Source organism: Setaria italica, chromosome V, assembly GCF_000263155.2.
Source record: "Setaria italica strain Yugu1 chromosome V, Setaria_italica_v2.0, whole genome shotgun sequence".
Classification (NCBI taxonomy): Eukaryota; Viridiplantae; Streptophyta; class Magnoliopsida; order Poales; family Poaceae; genus Setaria; species Setaria italica.
In genome coordinates, this window is record NC_028454.1 from 2,025,211 (window position 1) to 2,034,724 (window position 9,514).

Sequence of the window (9,514 nt, forward strand, 5' to 3'; positions counted from 1 at the left end):
ATGCATACTCCGAAGACCGAAGTACATCAGCCAGTAGTTTCAGCCACCGGCAATAAATTATTTATCATCTTGCTCTTTGTACTGAGGAAAACAGAAAAAAAAAAAGAGAAGAAACACTGTACTCGACAGAAAGCCTGGAAAAGTTCAGTCAGGTGCATCAGAGTTTCTGGGATTCAACCTCAGTGTGGTCTAATATGACTCTTGCCTTTACAATGCTTCTACTGATATACGTGTAAATAATCTAAGGAAAGGAAATGAAATAGCTTCATGGAATCCACAAATCTTCTCCCAATCTCATCTTCCGCTCCAAAATGTACGACCTGTAGTGCTTCGACTACAAATCATGCTGATGAAACATTGTCTTGGATAAGGAAGAATAAATTCTCATCACCAACAGCAAACGTTTCTATGCAAGCTGGGGATGTTCCACTTGAAGGATGTAAGTTCCTGTGGAGGATCATGTTAAGTAACAAAGCAATTATTATCATTATTATCAACTAAGCTGATTTTGCTATGCTTTGAGAAAACAAGAACGTAGCAGCAACCTGCCACTACATGTTGCAGACATTGCACACCTTTTGGTACTTGTTGATCAATTATGGATGTTGGAACTCCTAGTCAAGTCACAATCTCAACTATAGTAATGGCAGCAAAAGCTAAAAATAGGCTCCCTCCAATGTATGCTATAATCTGCACAGGACAATGCTTCATTTCAGTGAGACATAGACAAACTTTTTGGAAAATGAATGGCGCAAAGAATTTATCAAAGTCTTTATCAGTAAGCCAACAGCTATTTTCTATACTAAAAAATATAGTTCATGGAAAAATATTCCCTATCAGTTACAAATTTAACTGCTAAAAAAACTTGTGATGGATGAAACTGATAAACAAATCGAAAACCAACTTATAAATTCGCCACAGTTTAAATTTTCAAGGGGCAAACCCTGTTAGAAAATTTTAGTTGCTTTGGTACTGTTAGTTTACCAATTTACCTTTTCAGACAAGAATGTTCCCAGCAAAGAACCACCAAGAACTGCAATCTGTAGGAAGAAATTTGATAATATCAGTTTTTCATGGAAAACCACAGCCAGAAATACAAAAATCAGAGCACACTAACTGATTGGTACACGATCATGCATTTGCTGCTTATACTATTCTCCTATTCTATACAGAAGTTCTTTTTGTGAATCATGGAGGAATTTAAATTCCAATCCCTGTTATGCTCCAATGGAGTCAAGTCAATGCAGACTTCCAAATATAGATCAATAAGAGAAGGCACTTGCAAGAAAACAATACTGAGGAAAAAAAAACAGACCAACAAACCAACCATTCACTGAAGCACTAAACAATTGTCTGAATTCCATTGCTATATTGTTATGCTCATTGCTCAACTACGTTAGTCATGAACAAGCAAATGAGTATTCCTTCAAACTAATGCTATTTGCAGTGTAAAAATTAGACGCCAATTATCTTGTCACAAGCATAAACTATTACTGCCACTGCTTATCTTACCAATGTTGCAACAGCATGACCAGCAAGTGATCCTGCAATGACACCCAGAGGGGATGAAGCTGCAGCAAGTGCTGCAAAAGGTATAGGAAAGTAGTGTCAGTGCTAATTATGCTTATAGAAATCTGACCATTTACAAAACAGGGTAAGGAGATATACCAATTGTAGAGAAAAATGATTTATCACCCCATTCTGCAACAAAAACCAATACAAATGTGCTAGCTATAGTACCAGCAGCAGACATGACCCCCGCACCGTTTCCAGAAAATTTCGATACTGCTAACTCAGCCTACAATTGTTCAACACAATGTTATAGAGGAGAGAGAATTATATTAAAGCACGACAAATTTATTAAAAGTAACTTTGCATGTTACGATCTGGTATAAGGTACATATTTTCTATTATATTTTTCACGTAGTCCAACTAGCATTGCATATAGTTTTCGCATAGTTTTCTTTAAGACTAAGATATGTTGCACATGTCGAGTATTGAATGGATTGGACTATTTTGTATGCTTTCAAGTATAAAACACTTGAAACAGAAGATGAAAATGGGGATTATGGTTAAGAAAACATTAGCATAAAAAAATTGGATAAAAAGAATATATTTGGAGACCATCATATTCAGTCAGCAAAGACTTAGAGATGATATATAGGCACGAAAGAGATTTTCCTTAGTTCCAGGCTACGAATTTAATACTTGAAATTCAATAAATTTTCTAATTTAAAAACTATAAATGATATTCTTGGCACAGCTCTAAAGTTCTACCTCCTCCTGTTCCTCGTTGATCTTTTCATCATCACCTGAAGCTGCATCAAGTAATGTAGTAACCCCATAATAAACCTAGAATGCATTTAAATTCATCAGTAATAATAAAGCATGTTTTAACCTCACGCAAGAATGCAAGAGTAATAAACACATTCATTTAACAAATCCGAGTGCATATCTCAGTGTGTTTGTGTGTAACAAATACGCAAGATCCTTACCAAGAGACAAGCAGCAGCGATGTCATCAACTGGGAAATCAGTACCACCAAAGCTGCATGTAACAAGATATTCAGTAAATAATAGCACCCAATAGAAACTCTTCTTGTACAATGAGGATAATTACCCAAATGGAATGATTCCATCAACATAGTGGAATGCTCGACCAAGAACTACAGAAATAACTGTCATTACCCTGTCAATCACGCAGAAAACAAAAACTCATTTATGTAATGCCAGATAGTCCTGGAACTTAAATATGTAACTAGAAGCACAAAAAGCATGCGACTAAATTGACGAAGAAACATAGCATATAAGGAGCATAAAAATACATAGTACTTACGCAAGAGCTCCAAATGTGCCAAGAAAAATGACTGCTCCAGAACTTCTAGCTGCTAAAAGTGCCTATTCAAACACATGCAACTGCAGCATTTATCAATGACTCATTTTAGTATATGTCACTGGCAAAATTATTTCTACGGTATAGATGTGAAGCAAAGGGACTAGAGAGAAGGAAACATATTTAGAAAACAGAATCATTTCTTTCATGAAATTCATAGCATTTGCTAACACATAGGGTCCCTTAAACTACCCATGTCTGTGCAGCTTCCTCTGTTAGGAGGCCTAAAATTTGCTAATGACTTTATGCTGCTTTTCAAACATCTGGCATTCTGGCACGCTGACAGCATATGTACACTGACTCCAAGGACATTATACAGTGGCTGAAGATTGTGCATCAGTTGTTTTATACAATAATCTGGATACAATCAGATATTCAACACTGCAACATGAATCAACAGAAAACAACATTAAGGGAAACCATCTGCATTCTGCAGAAACTTGTGTAATCAGATGAACTCTGAATGCTCAAGGCGGACACTGGAAGTCTGTACCAGGACACCAAGTTAAATTTATGTTTCATTCGTTTCATAAAAGCACTCTCTTCTATCAATATTCAATAGTGCAGTTTAGACAGTGAACGTTCGTAAGCAGATCTGACTGCATCAGAATAATCTCACTTTGTTTGTGGAGTGAGTTGTGACTAGCGAGTACTTACCGCAATGAAGAACGTTCTGTCCCCTAGCTCAGAAAAGAAGATCAACAGGAAAGCCTGAAATGCAGATTAAATGTGGATACAAAGATTAGGGAACAAGAAATTATTATAAACGAAAATAAGAAATCGCAATCAACCTGCCGGTAACTGAAAAAGAAAAGAGCTCGGAAATCATCAAAGAGCAGAGGCAGTTCTCTTAACTGAAGCAAAACCTGTACTGAGGTCCCCGAGATCCCCCAGTACGTCCGCCGGCTGCAGACCCCCGAACTGCGTGGCGGCCATCGCCTGTTGCGTCCCCTGGAGCATGAGCACCCCCGCCACCGTCGCGAACGCGAGCCCGCACGATGCATCGAATCTCGCGGCTCGGAACCCTCCCCGACCCGCTGGCTCAGCCGCCTTCCGAATCGACAGCCCAGCGCCTCCTCCAACCGGCGGCGGCAGCTTCCCCGAGTCGCATTTCGGGAGGCACCTCAACACCTGCAGGTAAAATTCGCACCAGGTGTTGGGCAACAGTCCAAATTCCAAAAGCAAGGAGGGCGGGTGGGGAGCTGTACCGAGCGGCCGGCAAGCGGTAGCCTGGCGCGGCGCGGCAGCGGGCGGAGAGACGGGCGAGGCGTTCGGATGGGAGTGGAGGAGGAGGAGGCGAACACTGTGGAGCAGGAGCAGGAGGCGGGGGAGGCGGCGACGGAGGCCATGGCGCGCCGCCGCGGTGGTGGTTGCGGGCGGGGCGGGAGTGATCGGGTGGCGGTTGGCTTCCTCTCGGCCGTTGCTAGTGGATAGACTTCGAACGTACGGGTGGGCTTCCGCGAACGGGCCCGGATGTGCATGATTACCTTGGACCGGCCTACTATTCAGGACCGACCCAATTTATGCTCCATTGGGCCCAATAGAATGGAAAAGAGGAAAAGAGAAAAAGAAATGCTGCGGCATCGTTCATCTTCGGCAACGGCAATTCTACCGCTGCTGCTGGGAGCGGCGCGCATCCACCATGGCCCTCCATTGCATTGGCGGTCAAATCGATCGACGCCTAGATCGTGAGTAGTCTGGATCGCGCCTTTGCGGAGTTCCGAGGGACTGTGTGGGTTGCGCCTACACTCGCCGCACAAACCGAAATGCTCACCAGGTGCTCGGCGGTATGCTTCTGCGACTGCTCCTGCTTGTTCTTGTTGCGCTTTTCGGTTGATCTTGTGTCTTTCTTCGTATCGCAACATGTTTGATTCCGTTTTTTATGTGATTTTTTTCCGTGGGGTTTATTGGACTGCAATGGATGCCGATTCTGGATGTTGAGTGTGGAAGTCAATCCTGATTCTGGATGTTGATAGGAATGCATAGAATAGTGCTTTGCGGAAATGTATACCGCGGAGTAATTTGGTAGTCTCTCAAGTTCATTCCGTCAGTGGTTTGTTCCATGATCTGCTCAAGTATGTTCAATGGCAAACTTACTTTTTTCGGGGTTTGACCCAGTTATCCAAGTTCTAAGAGAGTTAAGGTCAACAAAGAAGACGTGCGATACAATTCACACAGACATTTTGAACTTATCCACTTGATTATGCCACAACTGACTCCAGAGTATGAATTCTATACTTAATCATTTTGCTCCACCGTCAAATGTCTATAAGTAAACACACTCCCTCGTTTTGAGGAGTACATGAAGTGAAGAGCACCCAATGGATTCTTCTAGTGAATAAGTAAATACTTAGTTCTGTAGCCAGTATGTATAGTTAATCTTTAGTTTGTCAATACTATTGAATGGTTAGTTCATGATCTGCTCCTTGAACCTGGCCACAGTTGCAAGCTTTTCAACAGCTTCGACCAAATGATCTAGCCTAGCAACAAATTCAATCAGTAGTGATGTAAATGTCGCAAGGGACAGAGCTGTGGTACTCTCAAGAGCGCACATCCTTGGGATCAGATCCGAGACAACATTTTCGCCATCTTCAAAATTATCAACCTCCCTAGGAAGCCATGAGTGCAGTCTCCTCTGTTGCCGTTTCATCATTTCATGGTAGGATTCAGCTTGCATTGGTGCTGATGGAGTAGTTGTGTTTCTGGTGACCTTGCTTTCCTGCTCGCCAGATTCTTTATTGAAATCCTTGAGGTTAAAGGGCAGAAATCTGGTAGTTTTCAGTTGTGCCTTGGAAGAGCTGTCTTCATGATTTGCTGTAAACAGGTAGTGCAGGTCAATTGAGTGTTGCAGGCGCTTGGTTGAGATATGGACATGCTTCAGTAGGCTTGCCTGAAGGCTCCATTTCATGTTCTTTACATCCTTTGCTAGACTGCGCAACAGCCCTGCAGCTTGATTTGTGGCATCTAAGATCTCATAGCGGAAGGCACACTTTAGGTTGTATGGTGCCTGCAAGAATGTAAAACTAGTGTTATGTGCAAATTAATGTTAAGAGCTTGTTGACTATCATGTTTGTTATATGATTTGCTCAGAAGATTTGAAAATGTAGCAAAAAGTAGCGAAAATTGAGCAAATTGAATACTATCGTTAAACTCATGTGGAAATATAACATTTTTTCCCTGTGTTGTTAAAAATCTAGGCAAACTCCGCTAAGTTGTCACACTATTTTTAGTTTTAGTTGCAGTTGGTTGCACTTGCAGCCTTGTACTGTACGATTCATAATTTGTTAAACATGTTTAACATTTCTAGTTGGCATATTTTGTGTTTCCTTTCATTCTTCTCCTAAGTAGTTTATAGCTCTCTTCAGTCAAGTTGACCATTTCAGATACTTAATGTGATGTCTCTACCAACCAAAAGTATTTGAAATTTTATTTATTGATCAGCTTGTTATCTTCTTCCTCAGATGTTCTGCATAGGCAAAGAACTAGCAAAAGATTCCCTACTGGAAGCAAACTACAAAGAATGTATACAACTGTCTATAGGTGAGGTGGCAAGTTTGATCCATACAAGGTATCAACAATGGCGATGACACACTGAACATCTGCTGCATAGTTGTCCTTCAAAGGTGAAAGGACACATTTTCTGATGGCATTCTCAGATATTAGGTATGTTCCTTTCTGGTCCTTTGCTGAAGTATCACTATTGCTTTCTGTGAGTACATTGTGTTACATTGCATAATATGTTGTTTTGCACTACTAGGACAAAGAGCTAATAGCTGTCCTGTAAAGGTACCAATGAAGGCATCAAATTCTATTCTGAAATTGAGGAGTGCAGAGTTGCCACTTGTTTCCTATGATCAGTTCAGAGAATTCACTTGTGCATCTATATGTCTATGATCAGTTCAGAGAATTCACTTGTGCATCTATATGTCATGTTTCTCAATATGTATTATGTTTTCATTAAAATTCACTCAGGATTATATGTTTTGAAACTGCTGCTGTTAGCTAGCAGACGAAGGGTAAGAGGAAACCAGGCACAAGGACTTAGCTGCAGTGAGAATCCCTACAATACCTGAATCTCTGAGTGCACACAACCATGCAGAGCCATCACCTCATAGGCGCAGTGCCGAAGAACATTACCAACCTTCACGTACTCTGCCCATGGGTAGAAAAGGTGCTTGAATCTCCCATGAGGAGGCTCCCATTTAGCAGAGTTTGCCTGGAGATTACCACCATATCAATGGCAAAATGTTTTCTGGCATGCTATTGATTATAATACAAATTAGTATAGAGAATTAGGTCAAATAGTTACCAGTGAGTCAAGTTTTTCTGACGAATTTAAGGTAGCCCGGCACTTCCTGAATGCCGGTTCATCAGGGAAGTCATCCATGACAGTCTTGGAGAAGTCTGGATGTTTGGAACCATCATCGCTTATGTATTTTTTGACGCACTCTATAGCAATAGAAAGTAAAAGAGTGATATGTCATGCAACCTTCTCTGTGATATATGAAAAAAAAAACTATCTCTAGGATTAAGGTGATGTGGAGAAACCTTCTAAGGAGTCTGCCAGAGAGTTGAAGTTGCTAACTAGCTCCTTGTGCAGTTGTTCCCCTGCCCAGATCTGGAAAATAAAGGCATTTACAAGAACAGCAACAAGCCCTCCCATTGCAATTGAGTAGAGTCTGTTCATCGCTGTCTTGATGGGGTTTCCCATGCAGTAGCCCGATACAATGATTAGGCAGTAGGTGAGTAGGATAACTCGAAAACCATACTCATATGGAACTAATGATGGCCATAGCTTCATAAAGAATGTTACAGCTCCTGCATGTCACACTGCTTAGTAAAAAAACTGAATTTATTGTAGTTGCTGTTTCATGTCATAGCTTATATGGATTTTATGTTGAATACAAATCAGGTTTTAAGGCATACCAATAAGAAAGATGCTGAAACCATGGTTCTGCAATGTGGCCGCTAGACATAGCCACTTGAATTACGACTATGGCGAATACTCCAGCAAGTACACTTCCGAGAGCCCGGTTGAATCCGCGGTTCAAAGTTGCACCTACACATGGCTAAACTGTTAGGATTTTTCAACGATAATTACTTTGACTTAGTCTTCACCAATGCTTCTTGAAAAAGAAATATCATATCCAGATATTGTTCAGAATGATTCAAAAGAGTTCTTTGGCTAGCTACTCATGCATAGAGATGATACTTTTTTTTTCTCGAACACGCAGGAGAACTGCGTATCATTATATTAAGAAGATTAAAATTAAGAGGTCTAGAGATGATACTTACCAACAGTGTACTCAAACATAATAGCAACAGTGACGATGGACCAGATGATGTTAGTCCCAAAGATGTCATAGGATGCACGGAAGAGTATGAGCAGTGACACAAGGAGGCAAGCAAGGCCAACCTTGAGTGCAAAGGTGACCCTGTTCGTGTCCTGCCTTGCAAATTCCCAGACATCACGTAGCCACTTTCTGGGGGAGGGAACTTCTTCAGTGATTGGCTTCTTTACAGCTTCTGGCACCACAATGTTTGATGGTAGGCAGATATCAATCCTTATACTACCCTTCTTTCCATTCATTCCCCAATTCAAAGGTGCCTCCTAAACAACAGCTCTAGGATTGCACTGAGGAGGTCCATTGATACGGATATAACTGTTCTGTCTGTTCTTCAGTTCAGCTGTTGAAGTGGCTGTTGAAGTGTGGAGTATTATGGATGGAGGGAGGTTATATATAGATTTGTTGAGAGGCTAAGATGGTGGTGCAAGTAGATAAAAAATATCGATACAGGTAATGTCAGATGCTCTAGCTCTATAATGTATGTACTGATGGTGAATTGGAATATATCATCTGAAGTAATTGTTTGATTTGGTAGTCTACGCTGTATAGTTTACCAGGTTCACATTGCATCGGAGTGTACATGTTTGGAGCAGATTATTTTGTAGAGAGATGTGGCTTTGTTTTCAGATACCCACATCATGAATACTTGGCTTATGAGATCTATTAGGTGACAAGTAATAATATTTCTGAGAGAAACTTTCGGGCGATCAGAGAATATTAATTGATTCATGGACACATCAATGAAATCAGAATACATTATGCTAGTTTTTGGTTACCGGGTGTTATGCTGAATGTCTACTGAGGCTATGAACCCATCAGCCTTTTTAATAACTCTGCTACAGGATAGAGAAGGGTAAGCCAAAAAAAATCTATGTTCAAATTTGAATATTAGATTTTTCAAGGTAAACTTTCCATATCTGTTCCAAAGTTGTCCTATGTCATTGATGCCGTTATCTCTCCCCAAATTCTCATTGTTGTGTCATTGATCACCACAACAACTGGAAAGCTGGTAATTCTCTGAAATAGTTAGTATGGTGCAAAAAGGAGTATGAGGGTGAAGCTATTAGGCCAACTAACATGGTTTGAATTGGTGATATTATGTGTTATTTTCAATTTGTGTGCTATTTGGTAAAACTTCATCAATGTCAAATTGCAAGAATATAATGTCCAAAAGTTTGGGTTTTATTGAATGTTTGACCATGCAAACACAAGATGTGCGCCAGGTTTGTGATATATGATTTCTTACCTTTTGTGCTGTCCAAATTTGTAAATGA

General features: G+C 40.6%; 1 protein-coding gene, 1 long non-coding RNA gene and 1 pseudogene across 2 annotated transcripts; 1 reads left to right on the plus strand and 2 right to left on the minus strand.

Annotated features, from left to right (window-relative positions):
• Positions 1-22: 22 nt before the first annotated feature.
• On the minus strand, positions 23-4,308 carry LOC101766380 (GDT1-like protein 1, chloroplastic). The gene is made up of 12 exons (XM_004967428.2): positions 4,101-4,308; positions 3,748-4,023; positions 3,550-3,603; positions 2,836-2,897; positions 2,620-2,688; positions 2,496-2,547; positions 2,278-2,352; positions 1,669-1,798; positions 1,513-1,583; positions 993-1,040; positions 576-690; positions 23-447 (listed from the first exon to the last, which is right to left on the minus strand). The coding sequence occupies exons 1-11, from the start codon at positions 4,239-4,241 to the stop codon at positions 619-621; spliced, it is 1,050 nt and encodes a 349-aa protein (XP_004967485.2). The 5' UTR covers positions 4,242-4,308; the 3' UTR covers positions 23-447; positions 576-618.
• A 167-nt stretch (positions 4,309-4,475) lies between these two features.
• Positions 4,476-8,767, plus strand: LOC111257301. Its single transcript, XR_002677732.1, has 4 exons — positions 4,476-4,679; positions 6,354-6,555; positions 8,127-8,439; positions 8,576-8,767. It is a non-coding gene; the product is annotated as an uncharacterized LOC111257301 (long non-coding RNA).
• LOC101768162 lies at positions 6,594-8,581 on the minus strand (annotated as a pseudogene).
• Positions 8,768-9,514: the final 747 nt, after the last annotated feature.